The following is a 21,444-nucleotide window of genomic DNA, read 5'->3' as shown; positions in this document are numbered from 1 at the left end:
ATTTTGCTCAATGTTGCTAAACATTAATTATTTTAATTACCACAAAAATTTATTTCGACTTGTCCCTCGTTTTCTTTAAAAACAAACAAACAAACAAACAAAAAACTGGCAGCTGTGGCTGCAGAATAATTTTGTAAAAAAATACAGTAAAAATGTAAAAACAACCTGTACATCTTACAGTTTAAAACTGTTGTTTTTATTATTAAATAATAAACTTGATATATTAACCTTCTGAAACTGTAAAAATCTGCTTTTTACTTTATAAGCCATTGTTAATCACTGTAGTAAATGACATGAAGTTCATCAATAGTGTCTCTTCCAGGAGTAATGACCAATAAACATGTAGAGACAGTGCTCAATGTCACTCACATAAACACTAAACACCATCAGGGTAACACATGTGAAATTAAAATAATGTAATAAACATTAACTAAACTACATCAAATATAACACAGAACACACCAAAGTACATAACTGATATTAAAAATAAGAAGAAACAGGACTATTCCTATAAAATATAATGAAATATGATGGGTCACACAGGGAATTCTGGGAACGCCCGATTATTGTTTTTTTACTTTAATTTTAACAATAATTTGCAGTAAAAAGTACATGTACTCTCTTGATACACATAATATAAATACAGTTTAACCATTAATTATATGGGAAAATCATACTTTTGCATTAAAAAAATAATTTTTACAACATTACATATCATTTTACACATAATTTTTACATATTTATATGTAATGTCTTTTTAAATATATTAATTTTTTTTTACGTATATTGCACGGTAACTACTTGTTAACCAATTGACTTTTTTTTACTGTAGCATTTTTACAGTCTTTTACCATTAAAATTTACAGTGCACTTACAATGGAAGTGAATGGGGGCCAATCCGTAAACATTAAAATACTCACTGTTTTAAAGGTAAAGCCACAAGACATAAACAATATGTGTGTTAACATGATTTTAGTGTGATAAAATCACTTACTAACCTTTTCTGTGTAAAGTTATAGCCAATTTTACAACTTTGTTGCCATGACAACATAACGCCGTAAAACCTAAAACCCTAAAAAGACTGAAAAATTGACAATTTTAACCTACAGCTAAAATAGTTAACAAGTTTTAACAGAAGAGTTAACGTAAGCGCTTTCATAAAATTATAAACTTCACATTTCTGCCTTTAAACCCTCCAAAAATTGGCCCCATTCACTTCCATCATAAGTGCTTTACCTTAAGGAGGGATGAGTTGGAATTATTTTTTATGGTAATCAACATTATCCCACAAATGATGTTGAATGAGCTTGACCAATGTATTGAACCCAGATTATTCCTTTAAGGGTGTGAATTATTCTTAACACTCAAGTAGAAATGTGTGATCGCCATATCTTTTAGTAAGTTTTTTTTTTTTTTTTTTTTTAACAGCAGTAGGGGTCTTAGTTGTAAATCAAAACTTCTGAGATTTGAAGATGCCTGAGGCAGGCACTAATTCAATAGATGTGAATTTCATCAGCTCTCTGTCAAAACTGATGATGATCAGTGGTCTGTCCTTATGAGAATACTGCTGTCCCTGAGGACCTTTTGGTTCCCCCTTCCTATAATTCCACTAACAGCCCACCAAACCTTCACATCGTCTGATCCAAAGTGTTCAAGTTGTTTGATCTTGGTCAGTTTGTGCAGCTAAGGACAATATATTAGCTGTTGCAAGTGGAAAGTAACTTGATATCCTCAGTAAGCTGTGCTATTCTAATAATAACTTTTAGTATGTGGGGGATTGTTGGCTGGGTTATTTTATGCTTTCTTCATTGTGTCCTGTTCTTTGAGTTGCATGCTATTTTATTTATGTATTCAATAGGTTTTTGGTGTATGCCACAGAGAAAATGGCAAAATGCATGTATAAATTGCAATAACATGAGCAAAGCTTGTCTGGTGTTCTATAGGCTCTTCAGCAGCTCTACTATGACCCTGATATGGCCAAGAAGAATGTGGCCCAGAAGTGGCTCACACAGGCCCAGGCATCACCACAAGCATGGCACTTCTGCTGGGCTTTACTCCGCCCAGACAAGGTATTTTAAAGCCTAAATAAAGAATAAATAAAGATAGCAGGCACATTCCACAAACCTTTTACAAAAATAAAAGGTCTGCACTGAAAATGTCTCTTAACATTTTGTTTTATTTTTATCATTTTTATTTAAGAAAATACATTAATAAAAGAACCTTCTAAGAGATATGTTCAGAGTGCAGACCTTCTCTTATTTTTGTGAAAGTTTTTTGGCCTTAGCACCTAAACATATCTGACTTAAACTCCTGAGACCCAAACGTAACTGCTATGTGCATTTTCCATTTCCTTTTTTTCCATTTCTCCTTTTGTAAAAAAAATAAAAATAAATAATAATAATAATTAATAATAATAATAAACAATTCTTGAGCAAATAAGTTTTCTAATAGTTTTCCTAATACACTTCCTAAAAATTGATGTCCACATATATGGACAGCGGGACTAAGTTGTGAAATTTTGAATAATACCAAGCTATAGAAAGTCCAATTTTTTTAATAAAATTGTTTATTATGTTTCCAGGAGTGTTGGTTATTCATGTTTTTGAGATGTTACAGACATTACATCAGAAATGAGCATAATTAATTCTGATTCAAAGTAATGGCCAGCATCATCCAATCACTGCAAACCATGTTCAAATAAATCTGTACATTGTAAATTCTGAATCTATGAACGGATTACCATTGTCCCATGTCTGCCAAACATCATCTGCAGCCTGAAACTGAACTTTTCATAGGATTTTAGGAGTGAATGCACATAGCTGCATAGAGAGCTATAGGATGATCCTTTGCATTTAATGAATGACTTATTTTCATCATAACTCCAAATAAATAGTCTGAAAGCAACATTTTTCATCTTTTGGATGAACACATTGATTCTCAATGTGATTATGCACTGTGAATTTAGGATTTCTAAAGAAAAAAATGCACTAAAGGATACATTCGTGTACATTGTGTTTAGTAGCATGGCGTTTTGCGATAAATCACTCAAATTTTAAGAAATTGGCATTTTGGGTGAAACTAGGGACTCTAGTCTTTTGACTCAAACAGGTTTCAATGTAAAAACATAATTAGGTTTCTTAACTGATGTAGTTTTTGTTTCTCCCAAAGACAATTTCTGCTGCGGTCTGTGCCATGTTGTTTTGTCACATGACAAGTTGTCAAAGTTTAACCCTTTACTGACAGTACAGAGTCTCCTGAATTGAGATTAGTCAGTTTAAGTGAATTAAAATTATGTGTTGTGTATAGCAAGGCCAAAATACAATGTCCACGCATGTGTATGCGGGGTCGCACGATGATAAAACTAACCTAGCATGAAAAGTAGCTAGTTTTAAACACATTGTATCCCCTGCGTCTGTATCCCCCAACCTTGACTGTATCCAACAATTAAAATCAGCAACAGTGTCATAATTTTGACACAATTTTATATAATTGGTATTCATTCATTGTTTTTAAGAAATGGTTGTAATCATTACCTAATTTTAATGACCAAAAACTTAATATTTAGCTGTATCCAACTTTTTGCCTCACAACTATGTTACCACATGATTTTTCTCAGTCAGAGACACTTCTATGAGGAGTGTCTTCATTTGAATGATCCCGATGTCTATTCTTAAAATCCCAAGATGGTTTGAGGCGCGTTGCAAAAGTGCGAGGCAATCGTCTATGTTCCGCGACTGCTATCAGGTGCTTGAATAACGTATAACTTGTGAGTAAGGGCAGCCAGTGGAGTTTCTGGTGCCCCCCTAGGGTAAGATGGTGCCCCCCTAGGGAGTCGGTGCCCTACGCAGACTGCGTAATATGCGTATAGGGAGCAGTGGTACTGTTGCAACCCTCTACAATGCGTGGAAATCACTCACATATGCGACTAAAAATGTCTGTGATTAGTCACTGGCTGGTCATTTTACAGGTCTCACTCACCAGTGTTTGAGTAGTGTAAGACGCGCCTTGCGCTTCTGTTGTTCTGTGGTCCGATCTCTAATTCTCTGAAATAGCAAAATACTGTATGGAATCAACTGCTCACCCATTTCTGAGATCAATATGCAGTAGCAATTATTTTACATGGCAAAGAAGTTCAGCACCAAGATCCTTTCACTGCATGCTGAAAGTAAGAGTTTGGTTTGACTTTTTCTGTGTAATGAGTCCAAAGACAAGATCCACACAGTCCATTTGTTATTGAATAATGTCTCTTTTTAATACTCTTTTTGTTCTTTACAGTCAGTTATCAATAAAAAAACATAAAAATAAACATTTAATTGTAGTCTAATCACACATAGCACAGATGCTGTAAAGAAACCATCCGACCAAAACACTTAAAACTGTCAAACTGTCAAAGTCCCTGCCGCTGGTCTTAAAGAGACAGTACCGTTTTAGCACTTGTATTACATTGCCACAGTAACATGGACATTATAACTGAAATATACCCAAATTAATTGGAACTGAAAGCTTGTGAATCAGAATCAAATCATGAAATCGTGATGTATCGTGATATATCGAATTATTACATATGTATCGTGATGTATCACAATACGTATCGTATTGTGAGGTGGCTGGCTATACCCAATAGTGGCTACAGCCTAGTGTTTAGTGTGTAGATGATTAAATATTGTAAAATTAGTAAGTTCTGGGGTATTGCAGGAGCACCATAACATAAATATATTCCAATATAGCTCCTGTTTTTATAAAGCCTAATATGTTTTACTGTTCTTATTTATTCTTTTTTTTGACTTTGTTAGCTTCCTGAGATGCAATTCTTTGGAGCTAGTACACTACATGCTAAAATCTCCCGTCACTGGTCTGATCTCCCCGCTGGTCAGTTAGACTCCCTACGCTCACAGCTCATCGCCCAGGTCGGCCAGTTTGCCTCAGGGCCCAAGATGGTGCTCACCAGACTCTGTGTTGCTCTGGCCTCCTTGGTCCTTCATATTTTACTAGAAATGTGGCCAACTGCAATCCCAGATCTTCTATGTGCCTTCCAAACAGGAGAAGGTGTGTCCGAGGCTGATGGTCAGTACCGATGCCTGGCACTTCTAGAACTCCTTGCCGTTCTGCCCGAGGAGCTTCAGAGCAGCAGGATCCCAGCATCCCAGCGTTCTCAGCTGAGGACCGCTCTGGCTGTGGAGTGGAACTCTGTCTTCCCACTATTCCAGCAGTTACTGCAGCGCGCAGATGCACCCAGTCAGGTCAGAGAGCACGTGCTGAGGTGTGTGTCCTCCTGGCTCACATTGGACATTGCTTTGAAAGACAGTGAGGGGTTGTTGCAGGGTTGCTTTTCCCTGCTGAAGGAGTCTGAGCTCTTTGACACAGCTGTGGAGACCATCGTCAGCATCATATCACAACCTGATTGTCAGAGGTGAGATAAACCACAGCTGAGGTGTCGTACAATAGTCAACGATTGCTACTGAGACAAATGAGTAAAAGCAATACACAATGATCTATATATATTGCCAACACAGTCTCATGACAACTCGTAATCGTTTGTACAAGATGGAAAATTGTAAGATATCATATGAAAAGTTCCAACCGATCAACAATCAGAATTTTGTTGATACATTTTGTTTGATTCAAACTAGGCATGTGCACTTCGATTAATCGAGTACTTGTTTAGCTTTAAATAATAGTAAAAACACTACTTGAATATTGTAATATGATATGCCTTTGTGCCTTTGCCTGCCATGGGCAACACTGAAACATCTTCTCTCACCTCAATCTTGCCGTTCGTTCTCCCAAAAAGAAAATCTTGCCCTTATTTAAAGTGATTGTATTGTTTCAGAAGACTTGGATGGTATGTTTCTATGTGTAAGTGCAAATGTTTGTTTTTTTTCTTTCATTTTTGAATCTAGATCCTTTTGTTTATGCATAGAGCTCATTTCTTCATAAGAAAAATATGTTCAAAAGTTGAAGGTTGAACTTCAATTCTAAATTTCAAGTAATCGATTACTCATTTTTTTATATGTTAGAGTACTTGACTACAAAATAACTCTAAATGCCCATGCCTAATTCAGACCCCTGGTGAACTGAAGGTTGTGTAATCACGACCATGAATCTTAATTTGCGTACTCAATCTTTGTGTTTTTGTGCATGTGAAGGTTTGCAGACAGTCTGATGAAGATGGTTCCTCAAGTTCTGAGTCTTCAGGAGCAACTGAAGAAGGCCATGCAGGATGGAGACATGGAGATGTCTCATGGAATCTGTCGCATTTCTGTAGCTCTGGGAGAAACTCATTGCAGGTTGGACATCATGACTTATATGCATCATTAATCTCTCATTAATAACCGCCTTACATGACGTAAGATGAAGCCTGGGTCTAAAAGCAGGCTAATTCATCATTTGACTGCCTCACGTCCTTGACTGTTTGGCGAAACCTTTATCTTGCTGTCCCTCTGAACTCCCCAGGACTCTTCTGGAGCAGGTGGATCATTGGCAGGGCTTTCAGGCTTTGGTGAACATGATTCTGTCCTGCACTGGGATACCTGGACACTATCCTGTGGATGAGACATCCAGCTCACTTACACTCACATTCTGGTACACACTACAAGTGAGAGAAATCAATGCAGATACACCAGATACTGACACTGAACAAACGGATCCAATTTCATTACCTACAAAATGGCACAGTGCAAACAAATCAGATTTATGTGCAGTGTGAATAAAGCCAAAATGTTCATCCTGGTCTGTTAATTGTATGGCCTTAATTGGAATAAATTAGGGCTGTCAGTCAATTTAAATTAAAGTTTTAATAAAATTAAATACATGATATGCCAATTCATTAATCATATTAAGTGCAATTAATCACATATATAAATATTTGCTGAAAAAGCCCCTCATATAACAATAACTCAATATATAATGATTAAATAAGTACAGTTATGTATAAACAGGGTTGGGGAGTAACAGAATACATGTAACTGGATTATGTATTTAAAATACAAAATATAAGTAACTGTATTCCACTACAGTTACAATTTAAATAATTGGTAATTTGAATACAGTTACGTTTAAAAAGTATTTTGATTACTGAAGAGATTACTTTGCATTTTATTGTCATTTGTTTCATTTAATATTTAGTCCTTTCAGATGGAAAACATTTATACATATATGGTGTGGTGTTAACTATCCACTTGTTTCAGGATGATATCACATCATTGGATGGTGAGCGGCAGACATTCTATCTACAGCTCTACAGACCTGTGTACTTCCAGCTGGTGGATGTTTTGCTACAGAAGGCCTGTTTTCCTAGTGATGAGAACTACGCCACATGGTCTGCAGATGACAAAGAGCAGTTCAAAACCTACAGGTTCAACTAGATATTTTGATTGTTTTAAGAAAATGTGAGTTGTGCTTCCTTGCCTGTACACAAATCACGATGCTGGTTGCAGATAGGTGGTTGCAGAGGTGTTCTGAGTTGCTAGGATTTTTTAGGTCCCTGCTTCATTATAAGTCTATGGAATTTTTTGGACCATTTTATTGTCCACCATGTGAAAATCTGATGGCTTAGAAAGTTAATAGCACACCTCTCCTCAACAATTTACACGATTTGATGTTGCCTTAGCAAGTACCACTAAATATTTCAACCTCACCTCTTGATTTTTTTGTTTTGTTTTGTTGTCTTTAAAACCACCCTCCGTTCAGTCAATTGTCATATGATAATGTGATGAGCATTAATAAGCAAGTTTAATTGGGTTTCAGGGTTGACATCTCAGATACTCTGATGTATGTGTATGAGCTGCTGGGCCCGGAGCTCCTCAGAAACCTGTATGATAAACTAGGCATTCTACTGACAGATACAGGACACACGTCCTCATGGCAAGTCAGTCATAATCTTACACTGTCTAACAAATATAACGTGTATACAATATACTGTAAATAAAATGTATGATAATGAAGTCTAATTGAAGTGTAAAATTGAGAGTTGCATTTTAAGCTGGGCCTGTAAAATAGCATGCATATTTATGTATTTACACACTTTGATACGATGCTTACTTTGCAAAGCCATTCAAATAATATGCCTAATTAATGATGTAGTGTCATATACTTGTACACTACAATTTAAACAAGTGGAAAAGACCATAAAGCATTTTAGGTTTTTAACTTTAGCTTTGATTGAACTCGCTCTCTCTCTCTCTCTCTCTCTCTCTCTCTCTCTCTCTCTCTCTCTCTTATGGAGGATATAGAGGCTCTGCTGTTTGGCTTTCAGTCCATTGCTGAGACAGTAGATGTCAGTTACTCAGATGTCATTCCAGGACTGATTGGTCTGATTCCTCTGATCACAGCCAACAGTATTCAGCTGGCTGAGACCATCATGTTCACCATAGGTACACTGATTGATTTGTTAAACTGTCTTACAAGTGTATTAAGTCTCTGTAAGTCAAGTATTTTCACTCACAAGTATTTCTGCATTTTCTAGTCTTACGGCAGTGTTGGGTGTAATGCATTACTAAGTAATTAATTACTGTAATTAAATTACTTTTTTATTGATAAAGTAAGGGATTACTCTTAATGTTTTCAGTAATTTAATTACAGTTACTTCTGATGTAATTGTGTTAAATACTTTATAGACTATAGAACAATTCTATATAAAACGATAGTGAATTTAAAATCGAAATTTTACGTCTAATGTTAAAATGTATGTTTTCTAATTAAATGCAGCCCCCTTAAATTCTTTGGGCAGTTCATGAATAATTTTGATTTTATATGATTTATTTGAAAGAATTAAACGAACAATTTCATGTCTATCCTTGTATTTTTCATCTGGTTGAGTTTGATAAGGGTTTTAGAAAGTAATTAGTAATAAGTAATGCAATTAATTTTCAGACAGAGTAATTATTACAGTAATATAATTACACTGTTGAAGATGTAATTAGTAGTTAGTAATTAATTACTTTTTCAGAGTAACTTACCCAACACTGCATGCAAGTACAGCTAAATAAATCCTGATATGTTCAAAAAAACTGTTCGCCAAGCTTATATTAAAAAAAAATCTATATCAAATCACCTATAAAATGGTCTCATAATGGTCTCTCATGTATTTTTTTAAAGGCTCTTTGGCTGAGTGGTTGGCGGATCATTCACTCATGTTGGTGAGTGTCCTTCCCGTAGTCTTACAAGCTCTGTCCAACACGGATCTGTCAGTGTCTTGTGTCTCAGCTCTGAAGAGAATCTGCCGAGAGTGTCGACATGACCTCCACCCTCACGTCAATGACATCTTGGCCGTCTCACAGGTTTAAAAACATATTTTACCTAAAAGTAACACCACAGTAGTACTTAAAATGTCATTGAGTAATGTAACTCACTGCTGTCTTTTCTACCGCAGGGGGTGCTTGTCAAAGACATCCATAAAGTAAGGTTGTTTGACTAGTTTTGGTAACACTTTATAATAACTTTCATTATTAACAAATAATATTACATGATATAATGCTTAACAGATCTCTATTTGTTGAACATTAAAAATAGTTAGAAATGCCATGAAGCTTAGATTCAAATAATTAGTGGTGCTTGCATCACAATCACTATTGCTCATACTTGTTAGGAATTTGAACAAACCCCACAATCCTTAACCTTTGGTATGTAACTTGTCATACAGTGGCAAGAAAAAGTATGTGAATTGGAATTAGCTGGTTTCCTGCATTAATTGGTCATAAAATATGATCTCATCTTCATCAAAGTCACAAGTATAGACAAACACAATGTGCTTAAGCTAACAACACACACACAATTATAATCTTTCATGTCTTTACTGAACACATTACATTAAACATTCACAGTGCTGTGGAAAAGTAAGTGAACCCTTGGATTTAATAACTGGTCGATCCTCCTTTGGCAGCAATAACCTCAATCAAGTGTTTCCGGCAGCTGTGGATTAGACCTGTACAATGTTCAGAAGGAATTTTGGACCATTCTTCCTTATAGAACTGTTTCAGCTCAGCCGTATTCTTAAGATGTCTGGTTTAAGATCTTCTTAGATATCTTATTGCGAGGCATGGTCCATGTCAGCAGATGCTTCTTGTGAATAGCAAACTTAAAATGTTTGAGTGCTTTTTATAGCTCTAAACCACAACTCCAATCTAGTTTCATTAATTGGATGCCAGGTTTGCAAACTTCTGACTCTAATTATCTTTTTTTGTTGTCTTTAGCCTAGGGATTCACTTACTTTTTCCAAACTACACTGTGAATGTTTGAATGATGTATTCAGTATGTACAAGAACAACACAATACTTTGTGTTTTATTATTTAAAACCGATTGTGTTTGTTAGAACACTTAGATGAAGATTAAACAGATTTTAAGACAAATTTATACATAAATGCAGGTAATTTCAAAGGGTTCACTTTTTCTTGCCACTGTAGGTTCATATATATTGTATTTCAATGTACATGAACTACTAATCTGTTGCACTGAATGTATGAATGTATTGAATGTAACATTATATAATGTTTGTCAATGAAAGTGTAACCTCATTATGTTGGCTTCACTAAGCCAACACACTTTTATTCTACAAACTTGTTTTTTTTTTTTTAATTTTTTTTTCCTTAAACCGAGACCAAATTTTAAAAATCTGGAAAAAAAAGAAAGAAAAAAAAATAGACTTATATTGACGGAATGTTTAAATGAGCCAACGGAAAGTTTGTGAATTTAAACTCCATCTGTCAAAAATTCAAATGTAAACAAACCCACAAAACCCCCCTCCCTCTCGCTCACTCTCTCTCTCTCTCTCTCTCTGTCTATGTTTGTCTGATATACAGTCTTTTTCTGATATACAGTCTTTCGTACTGTATGGCCTGTAAAACCTTCAAACGTTTAAACATATTTTAAACTTTCGGGTAAGGCTTTGTCAAGCCAACATCAAAGTTTGTCTTGACAGTTTTTTATGTGAAGGTCAAAAAGTGAAAAGCAAACACATAGCATACAAATCATTAACTGCAACACATTTAACAGACAAATCATAGTAGGACTGACAGTGTCAGTGTTTTCTACAGAGCACTCAGTGCATGTGGCTGATGCAGGCGCTGGGTTTCCTGCTGTCAGCTGTGCCCAGTGAAGAGATTCTGGGGAAGCTGCTGTCTCTGGTAACCCCACACATCCAGCAGCTGGAGAAACTGGCTAATGAGCCGGTGAGAAGCCCCTACTGAACTAATGTCAGTTTGTGTCGGATTAAAGCTTAATGGTGATGGGGAACGTGTGGGGAATATCAGTGGTTGATATAGCTACAAGTGTTTGAATGTTGCCCATGTGTGTTCTCATTAAAATATGACACTTCAGCATGGAGAGTGTTCCTGCGGGGAATTACAAGAGGACACTTTAATTCTGATGTGTTATGTTTAATTAATGTTTAATGATTACAAAGATACAGTATAAGGCTGTAAAAAACACTTTACAGTACATACATTTTTCATTTGTTAAGGGATTATAAAGGGCTGCATTAATGACTAATAAGTCATTTACAAATGCATTAAAAATAATTAATATGCGGTCATAATAACATGCATAAAAAGTGACCTTTATGCAATACCTGCTGAATATTAAGTCATTTTACCTCACATGTTATAAATGCTTAATAACACTTATTCAACAATAGTAAGCTGTGTAAAATGTACCTTAATGTAAAGTGGACAGCTGTGAAGCATTTATTAAGGAGTTGCTAACATTAGAAACCTGTACGTAAAAGTTCTGTATGGTCATCTTGCTTTATTATGATATAAACTGTGAATGGGCATGAAGACCTGTAAAGTGTTTTTGCAGTTGACTTCAGGTAACTAGGACTAGGTCATTTGGGACATCGCCATTCTTTTGACATCAATGTGACAAGGAAAGCGACAACACAAGTAAGTCAAGACATTACAGTAATTAAACAGAAAGTGAACTATGGCAAAATGACACAATCCCAATAGTAACATAAATCATGAATTAGGGCATTTTATGTTTTTGATTAAAGAAATTATGAATGTGTCTTTTTGTAATTAACATTTTTTATTGATTCTTACAATAAATACAGAAAAGCAAAAACATATATACATAGAATCAACATTTAAACCCCAGAACCACCCCTCCCCCTCCCAATCCCCAACCCCGCCCTGACCCCCAACAAACATCCTTGTGGTCACACTTGAGTATACACACACACAAAAAAAAGCAAACAAACACACAAACAAAAATATATATATAATAATCATACACATTTAAAACTATACTACTCTCTCCATCACCCCACCCAGAGAGCCCTCCAAAAACTCCAAATAGTTGTCCCATTTCCCAACAAACAAATCCAAGTTACTCCATCTTCCAAATGACACCTCCTCAAAAGCCGCCACCCTCCCCATCTCTGTGCACCACTTTCAAAATGGGAGGAGCTCCAGCTGACCTCCAACCCCTCAAAATAATCTGCCTGTCGATCAACACACTGGTCAGATCCCAACGCTTTATGTGTCTATTCCTCACATCGATGACCGCCCCATCACCCAAAACACAGAGTCTGGGGCAAAACGAAACCCAAGTGCCCAACACGTCAAACTCTGAACCTTCAACCAGAATTCCTGGATCGCAACACACCACCCAAAAAAATGGGCCGTGTCTCCATCCTCCGATTGGCATTGCCAGTGGGTAGGTGTGTCTTTAAGGTCAAGCCTATGCAATCTAGAGGGGGTCCAATAAAATCTATGTAAAATCTTGAATTGCATAAGGCGCATCCTTGCATCTCTAGATGCAGACTTGATGTTTTTTAGAATCCTAGCCCACACTCCCTCCTCCAATACCAAGTTGAAATCTTTCTCCCATAATCTCTTGATAGAAGTTAAATCTCCATCCCCCAGACTCTATTACTCCCTCAGTGTATTAGCAGGGAGTAATACACTGATGGCTCATGACCTTTTCCAAAAGCAGTAATCACCATTCCCAGAGTATCTGTCGCTTTAGGGGGGTGTATGCTACTCCCAAAAACAGTACAGAGCAGGTGGCGCAGTTGTAAATACCTATAGAACTGAGATCTGGGAATCCCAAAATGTTGAACCAAATTTTCATAAGAGCTCAACACTCCACTCTCATATAGGTCACTGAGCATATTAACCTCCCTCACAATACACTCTGACCAGCAGAAAGGGGACTTATTAATACATAATTAATGCCATATGCTTGAGGCAACATTTAAATAAATGTCCGAATTAAACACTCTGGACACTTTTGTCCATACCGAGTGCAAATGTGAGATAACTGGGTGTAACTTAACTTCTCTGTTTAGTTTAATAGAAAGACTTTGCAATGGCGAAATAGGGGCAAGAACTTCCTGTTCAATGCAAAACCAGGGAGGGGCTCTCTCAGGTTGAATCGTCCAATGAGCCAAATGTCTGAGACCGAATGCATAATAATAAAACAAAATCTTGGGTAGGCTTAGCCCACTTTTGTCAGTTGGCCTATGTAACTTATTGAAATGTAATCTGGGATGCTTACCATTCCAAATAAAGGTCTTCGCTATGCTATCAAATTGCTTGAAATAAGAGAGGGGGACATCTACAGGGAGAGATTGTAGCAGGTAGTTAAATCATAGATAAATGTAATGAAGCCCACCTGCCGACATCACTCGAAAACTTTTTTATTAAGGGGTCAAAATTAACTTTAACTAAATCAGACAAATTTGCTGGGAATAAAATGCCCAAATACTTAATGCCCTGTTGAGGCCACTGGAAGGCACCCGGCTGAAAAGCCATTACTGGGCAGTACGCTGTCAGAGCCAAAGCTTCGGATTTAGACCAACTGACTCTGTATCCTGAGAATTTAGAAAAGGAATTAATAATTCTGTGGAGGCAAGGCATAGATCTAATGGGGTCGGAGACAAATAATATCATCTGCATAAATCAGAAGCTTATGTGCCACACCTCCCGCCATCACCCCTGGAAAATCATCCTCCTTCCTTATTGCGGCTGCTAATGGTTCCAGGGCAAGACAGAACAATAATGGGGAAAGAGGGCAACCCTACCGGGTGCCCCTATCCAGAGTTAAATAATCTGAAATTAATAAAAATTTTTGTACCGCCGCTACCAGGTGTCTATAAAGTAACTTAATGCATCCAATAAACGTACTCCCAAACCCGTACATTTCCAAAATCTTAAAAAGATAATCCCGTTCTACCATATCAAATGCCTTTTCGGTGTCAAGTGAGTTGGCAGCGACCGGAGTCTGATCATGATATTGATGAGACGTCTGATGTTATCAGAAGAGCTACGGCCCCGAATAAACCCCACCTGATCTATACGTATAAGAGATGTCATAACTTTACTTAATCGATTAGCCAAAATGTTTTACAAAATTTTACGTTTAGCTGGATCAGGGAAATTGGACATTAACTCTTACACTCACTTGGATCTTTGTCCTTTTTAAGAATCAGACTGATCTGGGCTTGTGTCATGGTTGGCAGAAGATTTCCATTCTTTAATGATTCCGTATACACTTCTAGCAAAAGTGGAGCCAATTCTGTAGCATAAGATCTAAAAAATTCAGCAGCAAAGCCATCTGGCCCCAGAGCCTTGCCTGTAGGCAAGGCCTTAATTACCTCACCAAGCTCCTCTAAGGTTATCTCAGAATCAAGAGAATCTTTTTGCTCAGCCGTCAGTTTAGGGAGTTCTAATGGTTCCACAAAGTTTCTAATATCTTCATCAGTAGACGAAGATGTGGAACTATAGAGATCAAGATAGAATTCTTTAAAAGCATTATTAATATCAATGGCCGAGGTAAAAATTTCACCACCAGCAGATTTCACTGAGGGAATGGTAGAAAAAGACTCTCTCTGCTTTATATATCTAGCCAAAAGTTTTCCTGCTTTGTCCCCCGACTCAGAGTATGACTGTCTTGCCCTGAATAGTCAAAACTCCACCTTCCGTGACAAAATAGTATTAAATCTGTATTTCAATCCGGTCAGTTCTCTGAGGCCATCAGACGACATTTGGTGCTTCAGCTCTGCCTTGGCACTTTTAATATTCCCTTCCAACTCCATGAGTTCTCGTGCTTTGGATTTTTTGATGAAAGAGGCATACTGTATGATCCAACCCCTAAGAACCGCCTTAAGTGCCTCCCAATCCACGCCCACAGAGGATACTGAAGACCAGTTGATCTCCGTATAAACATTGATTTCAGCCTTTAACATTTGTTGGAATTCAGGATTTTGCAAAAAGGATACATTAAAGCGCCAACTAGAATAAGTGTCTTTATAAAGCTTTAATAACATTTAAGTTGAAATTCATACTACTTATCATGTATTGGAAAAGTTGCCCTTTTATGCTTGTTGCTATAACTTAAACATAATTTATAATGCATTTGTAAATTAGTTTTCATTATTGAACTCCTTTATAAACCCTTAACAAAGGAAACATTAATGTAAAGTGTTACCAATAGTTTTATCAGCCTTATAAAAACACTTCACCTGTGTCATCATTTACTCACCCTCATTTCTTTTTCTTTTTTTTTTTTTTTACTGTGAAATACAAAAAGAAATGTTTGGCAGAATGTCTGAGCTGAAGGTCTTTGGTGATACATTCACATGAAATGATCCTTACAATGAAAGTGAACAGTGATTTATACTATTAAGCTCCAAAAATGGCAAAAAAGCATCATAAAAAGTGTTCAAACAACTTGTACGCTATATGCAAGTCTTATGAAGCCATACACTAATGTTTAAGGCGTTTATCATGTAAAATGTTGCCCTCCACTGTATCTTTCAAATATCATTTGCACTTATGTGTATTCAGACTAGGATTGGTTTCAGGATTTTTTAGGATTAATGGGATTTGGCATCAGAATTATCATCTTTGGGATACTATATTGAACATCTTGCAACTTAACGTTAAAAGTTCTCTTTTTGACAGTGTTTTTGCTCTCTCTCTGTCTTTGACTCAGCCCAGTTCGGCTAATAAGTTTCCTATTGTCCACATCCTTGGCCTGCTGTCCAATCTCTTCTCCACATTTGACCTAAATAAACAAAGTGAAAGATTGGAAGTCCTGAGACCTGGCCTAACACAGCCACAAAACAACCCGGTACAACAACCTGTGACATGAATTTTAATCAACTGTTACTCTTTAGTGACAGTGTGATGTGAACAGATTACAAGAGTGATTCCTTGCAGTGACTGTTGTTTAATAGCAGTTTTGGGCATCTCTCAGGTGGTGGTTGTCCTACAGCAAGCCTTCCCTCTGATCCAGACTATTCTCAACAAGTGGCTGAATGAAGCAGAAGTTGTAGAGGTCAGTGTTTGTGAATGTGTGTTTGTGTGAGTATATGAGAGATTCATATGTTCTCTTGCTTCTCCTCAGGCAGTGTGTGCTGTATTTGAGAAATCACTGAAGACCCTTATCCATGACTTTGCACCCCTGGTCACACAGCTCTGTGAGCTCATTGGTCAGATGTTCAGCGCTTACCCACAGGCCTCTGCTTTAGACCTCACACGACAGGTACGATGGGCAAAGACATTGTCTTCTGTTCATAATGTACTAATATTACTGTCCTCAAGCTGATTTCCAAAATATAAACTTGCTTTCCATGTTTTTCACTTTTCCCTCTAGTTAGTTCACATATTTGGCTGTGAGAAAGATATTTTTTCACCAATAGCTGCCCTGTTGAAATTGATTACCAGCATCACCATGTCCATTTTTCAGCTTGGTAAGAGAAGAGAATGATCTATTGTTTTTATAAGATCTGTAATATTCTGTCATAATTTACTCGCCCTCATGTTGTTCCAAATCTGTATGACTTTCTTCTGTGGATCACAAAAGAAGATGCTAGGGATCTTCAGCTCAGCTACTATTCACTTTCATGGGATCTTTTTTTCCATTCAATGAATGTAAATGGTGACTGAGGCTATCATTCTGCCTAACATCTCCTTTTGTGTTCTACAGATGAAAGCAAGTACAACATAAGGGTGAGTAAATGATGACACATTTTTTAAAGCATCTTGCTGTCTTAAAAGTATTTGCATAACAAATTTTGCTCTATAACTATTGCGCCTATATCTACACTATATCACTATACACTGATGAGCCAAAACATTATGACCACCTGCCTAATATGCTGTTGGTCCTCCGCGTGCCGCCAAAACAGTGCCGACCCATTGAGGCATTGACCCCCCAGAAGGTGTCCTGTTGTATCAGGTACCAAGATATTAGCAGCAGATCCTTCAAGTCCTGTAAGTTGCAAGGTGGAGCCGCTATGGATCAGACTTGTTGGTCCAGCAAATCCCACAGATGCTCAATCTGATGGAGATCTGGGGAATTTGGAGGCCAGGGCAACACCTTGAACTCTTCATCATATTCCTCAAACCATTCCAGAACAATGTTTGCAATGTGGCAGGGCGCATTATCCTGCTGAAAGAGGCCACTGCCATCAGGGAATACCATAACCATGAAGGGGTGTACCTGGTTTGCAATGATGTTTAGGTAGGTGGCATGTGTCACACTGACATCTGCATGAATGCCAGACCCAGGGTTTCCCAGCAGAACATCGCCCAGAGCATCACACCCCCTCCGCCAGCTTGTCGTCTTTCCACAGTGCATCCTGGTGCCATCATTTCCCCAGGTAAACGGTGCACACTTACAAGGCCGTCCACATGATTTAAATGAAAACAGGACTCATTGGACAAGGCGACCTCCTTCCACTGCTCCAAGGTCCAGTTCCGATGCTCGCATGCCCATTGTAGGCGGTTTTGATGGTGGACAGGGGTCTTCATGGGCACTCAGACTGGTCTGCGGCTACGCAGCCCCACATGCAGCAGGGTGCGATGCACTGTGTGTTGTGACACCGTTAAATAAATGTGTGACTTGTGCCACAGTAGACCATCTGTCGGTTTGGACCAGATGGGATAGCCTTCATTGCGCTTGTGCATCGAAGAGCATTGGGCACCCAACACCCTGTTGCCGGATTGTGGTTTGTCCCTCCTCGGACCACTGTCAGTAGGTACTCACCATTACTGACTGGGAACACCCCATAAGCCTTGCCATTTCAGAGATGCTTTGACCCAGTCATCTGGCCATAACAATTTGGCCCTTGTCAAAGTCGCTCAGGTCTTTTCTCCTGCCCATTTCTCCTGCATTCAACAAGTTGACCATGAGAACTGATTGCTTGCTTGCCATCTAATCTACCCAGACCTTAAAATGTGACCTTGTTAGTACATGATCAACGTTATTCGCTTCACCTGTGAGTGGTTATAATGTTTTGGCTCATCGGTGTACATGATATTCATGTATTACATGATTATAGTGATATAACAGTATGGAAATTTTGTCATAGGCTCCAGGGATCATCCAGATGTGGTGGAGTCATTTATGCAGCTTCATGCTCAGGTCTGTGCTTTTTTAGTTGTACATATTTTGGGTTTAGTTTTGCTCTTAAACTCTGCAATTTGCGGTTTTGTTACATTTAGCTGCAACAATTTAATCTGCTTGCATCACCTTTCACCAGTCTGCATATTTACATATACTATGAATTTATCATTGTTTAAACGGACCTTTTTCACATTTTGTTTTACAGAGTAAAGAGACATCCCATGTTTCTTATTTGGGGCTGTATAATATTTTCTTTGATGTCTTTCCAGGTTTTGCGTAGAAAGCGTGACCTTTATATTTCAGACAGTCTTGATATCAAAGCTGTTTTCTACTGTGGTGAGAATTACAATAGCACATATCTGAATAACAAATAGGGATATTCTTAAAAACACCTTTTCACTTAATCACTCTGTCCTTGCAGGAATCTTGTCATTCAAATTCCCTGAGACTCCGACACTTAAGGCGACTTGCCTGCTATTTGTAAGTTCAGTTCTAGCAGAACACATAGAACCTCTTCCAAAAAATGAAGTTCATCCGCATAGAGACAGCTGGAGTGGAAGACAGCCCAGATAGTGGGGCATGTCCTGGAGTAAACTTTATAAACTATTTGTACTTTATTATTAGCAATATTACTTCACCCTGCACCACAGACAAATGTTGCATTATTGATAATCAGCTGGTGGAGTATTCTGAGTTTTCGATAATAAGAAGAAAAAGCTTCTGTTACTCATTTATCTCTTGATGTTTCTGCATAGACGGAGTTGATCTCTCATTGTGAAGATATTCCTGCTGTAAGGGAAGTGCTACAGGAGGATGGAAAGTTGCTCCTTCAGACCCTACTGGAGGTCAGAAACCATCGATCAGTACATAGATTTAAAGGGATCGTTCCCGCAAAAATTACAAATCTGTCATCATTTACTCACCCTCATGTTGTTCCATCCAAACCCATATATGATATGATATCATATGATATGATACGATGCTATATATGATATGACCTGATGATATGTTTCTTCAGTGGAACATAAAAGGAGATGGCAGAATGTTAGTCTCAGTCACCATTCACTTTAATTGTATGGGGAAAAATAGATGCCATGAAAGTGAATGGTGACTGAGACTGTCATTATAACATTTTCTTTTGTTTTTCATGTAATAAAGAAATTCATACAGGTTTGGAACAACATGAGGGTATGTACTGTAAATGATAACAGAACATACAGTAAAAAGAGTTGATGGTAATCTACTTCAAAAATTAAAAAAGCACCCAAAAGCATAAGGGAGAAATAAACCGAAATTGTAATAATTTTACAATGAAAATCTTGACTTCCACCATAGTTCTCCTTTGTGCATTCATGAGTTCACAATGGCTCTGTGTTCACACAAGAACTTGCTCTTCTTTAGCGTGGCTAAATGTTTTTACATTTCACTGTAAAATTACATTTTGGTTTATTTTACACCAAAACCTATCGTATAGCTTCAGAAAACATGGAATATGGTGTACAAGCTGCATGAACTACTTTTTGGGATACTTTTGGGTGCTTTTTGAGCTTGAAAATGAGTCACTGTCAACTGCCATTGTATGAAAATCAGAGGTTGCAACATTTTTTTAAATATCTACTTTTGCAGAACAAAGGTTTGAAACGACATGAGGATAATTCAATTATGACAGAATTTTCATTTTGTGGTGAACTGTTCTTTTAATAACTTATTCCAGTGTTGAACGAGCACCCACGTTGGAAAATGTTTTGGAAGTGTTTTGCCAAAATGAACCTTTCACAAATATGTATCCATACAATACTGGATACTGTACGTCAACCACATAAGGAGTAATTTAATTCTCAAATGCAGGCAATTGGAGGTCAGTCTCCACGCAGTCTGGCTGAGGACTTTGCAGAGGTCTTGTTCTCAGTGAGTCGTCACTGTCCCAACGTGCTGACTCTGTGGCTCAGAGAGGTACTGCTGCCCCCTGGCTTCCCCAGCTCACATCTCACCACAGAGAACAAAGAACACTTCTGCCAACAGATCCTCAGGTAGGAGATGCTGATAAATACATACATGCATTACAAATGCACTGAATCTTACAGAACACCAAAACCAAGCACTTTGCTTCATCTGTCTGACAGGGAGCAAGTGAACAAGCGACAAATGAAGGACATTGTGAAGGAGTTTGCTCTCTCAAGTCGGGGAATGCAAGGGACTGAGTATGCAGCAAGTTATTAAACAGACTCACCATGCAAGACCCAGAATAGATCTTCAGTTGTCCTTGTTTTAGTATTCAGGGGTCAAACGTTACACTAATGACTTGTTAAACCAAAAGTGCACTGTTTTGAATACAATCAAGCCATAATGTCAACATGTTATGATTGAAAAAGCAACATGTTTTAGATGTTTTAAACAATGATTTCAATTTTTGTTATGTCACATCTTCTGCAAACATCAAAGCAGGCAATGATTTCATTGCAAAAAAAAAAAGAAAGAAAGAAAAAAAAGTGTTGAATTGTTCAGTATATTTAGTATTTTCTGGGTTGTTTTCCAGTCAAAATAAACATCCTCAAAATTTGATACATTTACTTGTGAAGCAAAATTGTGAAATAGAGCCATATGTTTTCACCAATTATATCCTGAATTAAGTTTATTTTTTTACCCAATTGACAAATAGTTTCTTCTTCTTCTTCGGATAAACCTAGCTATATTTTGTTATTTGCTTAAAGGGATAGTTCACCCAAAAATTTGAATTCTCTCATCATTTACTCACCTTCATGCCATCCCAGGTGTGTGTGACTTACTTTCTTCTGCAGAACACAAACAAAGATTTTTAGAAGAATATTTCAGCTCTGTAGATCCATACAATCCAAGTGAATGTTGACCAAAACTTTGAATCTTCAGAAATCACTTAAAGACAGCATAAAAGTAACCCATATGACTCCAGCGGTTAAATCCATGTCTTCAGAAGCAATATGATAAGTGTGGGTGAGAAACAAATAAATATGTAAAATTTCTTTTTTTTTTACTATAAATTCTCCTCCCTGCCCAGTTGTTGGTGATATGCATGAAGAATGCAAATTGACAAAAAAACAAAACAAGAAAAAGTG

The 21,444-nt window shown here is 37.4% G+C and overlaps 1 protein-coding gene across 1 annotated transcript in view; it reads left to right on the top strand.

Annotated features, from left to right (window-relative positions):
* The window catches only part of ipo13a (importin 13a), a 21,748-nt gene extending 649 nt beyond the window's left edge, over positions 1 to 21,099 (top strand). The window contains exons 2-21 of the mRNA XM_051701548.1: positions 1,944 to 2,069; positions 4,794 to 5,410; positions 6,147 to 6,287; positions 6,454 to 6,595; positions 7,188 to 7,354; positions 7,747 to 7,867; positions 8,225 to 8,372; positions 9,097 to 9,278; positions 9,371 to 9,397; positions 11,032 to 11,166; positions 15,935 to 16,072; positions 16,199 to 16,279; positions 16,349 to 16,486; positions 16,598 to 16,694; positions 18,318 to 18,370; positions 18,622 to 18,688; positions 18,774 to 18,832; positions 19,108 to 19,197; positions 20,201 to 20,382; positions 20,476 to 21,099. Coding sequence (XP_051557508.1) covers positions 1,944 to 2,069; positions 4,794 to 5,410; positions 6,147 to 6,287; positions 6,454 to 6,595; positions 7,188 to 7,354; positions 7,747 to 7,867; positions 8,225 to 8,372; positions 9,097 to 9,278; positions 9,371 to 9,397; positions 11,032 to 11,166; positions 15,935 to 16,072; positions 16,199 to 16,279; positions 16,349 to 16,486; positions 16,598 to 16,694; positions 18,318 to 18,370; positions 18,622 to 18,688; positions 18,774 to 18,832; positions 19,108 to 19,197; positions 20,201 to 20,382; positions 20,476 to 20,572 — 2,808 coding nt within the window. The 3' untranslated portion in view covers positions 20,573 to 21,099. The remainder of the gene's footprint in view (positions 1 to 1,943; positions 2,070 to 4,793; positions 5,411 to 6,146; positions 6,288 to 6,453; positions 6,596 to 7,187; positions 7,355 to 7,746; positions 7,868 to 8,224; positions 8,373 to 9,096; positions 9,279 to 9,370; positions 9,398 to 11,031; positions 11,167 to 15,934; positions 16,073 to 16,198; positions 16,280 to 16,348; positions 16,487 to 16,597; positions 16,695 to 18,317; positions 18,371 to 18,621; positions 18,689 to 18,773; positions 18,833 to 19,107; positions 19,198 to 20,200; positions 20,383 to 20,475) is intronic.
* Positions 21,100 to 21,444: the final 345 nt, after the last annotated feature.

This window comes from Myxocyprinus asiaticus, chromosome 6 (assembly GCF_019703515.2).
Source record: "Myxocyprinus asiaticus isolate MX2 ecotype Aquarium Trade chromosome 6, UBuf_Myxa_2, whole genome shotgun sequence".
Taxonomy (NCBI): Eukaryota; Metazoa; Chordata; class Actinopteri; order Cypriniformes; family Catostomidae; genus Myxocyprinus; species Myxocyprinus asiaticus.
This window is presented reverse-complemented; position numbering and strand designations above follow the sequence as displayed.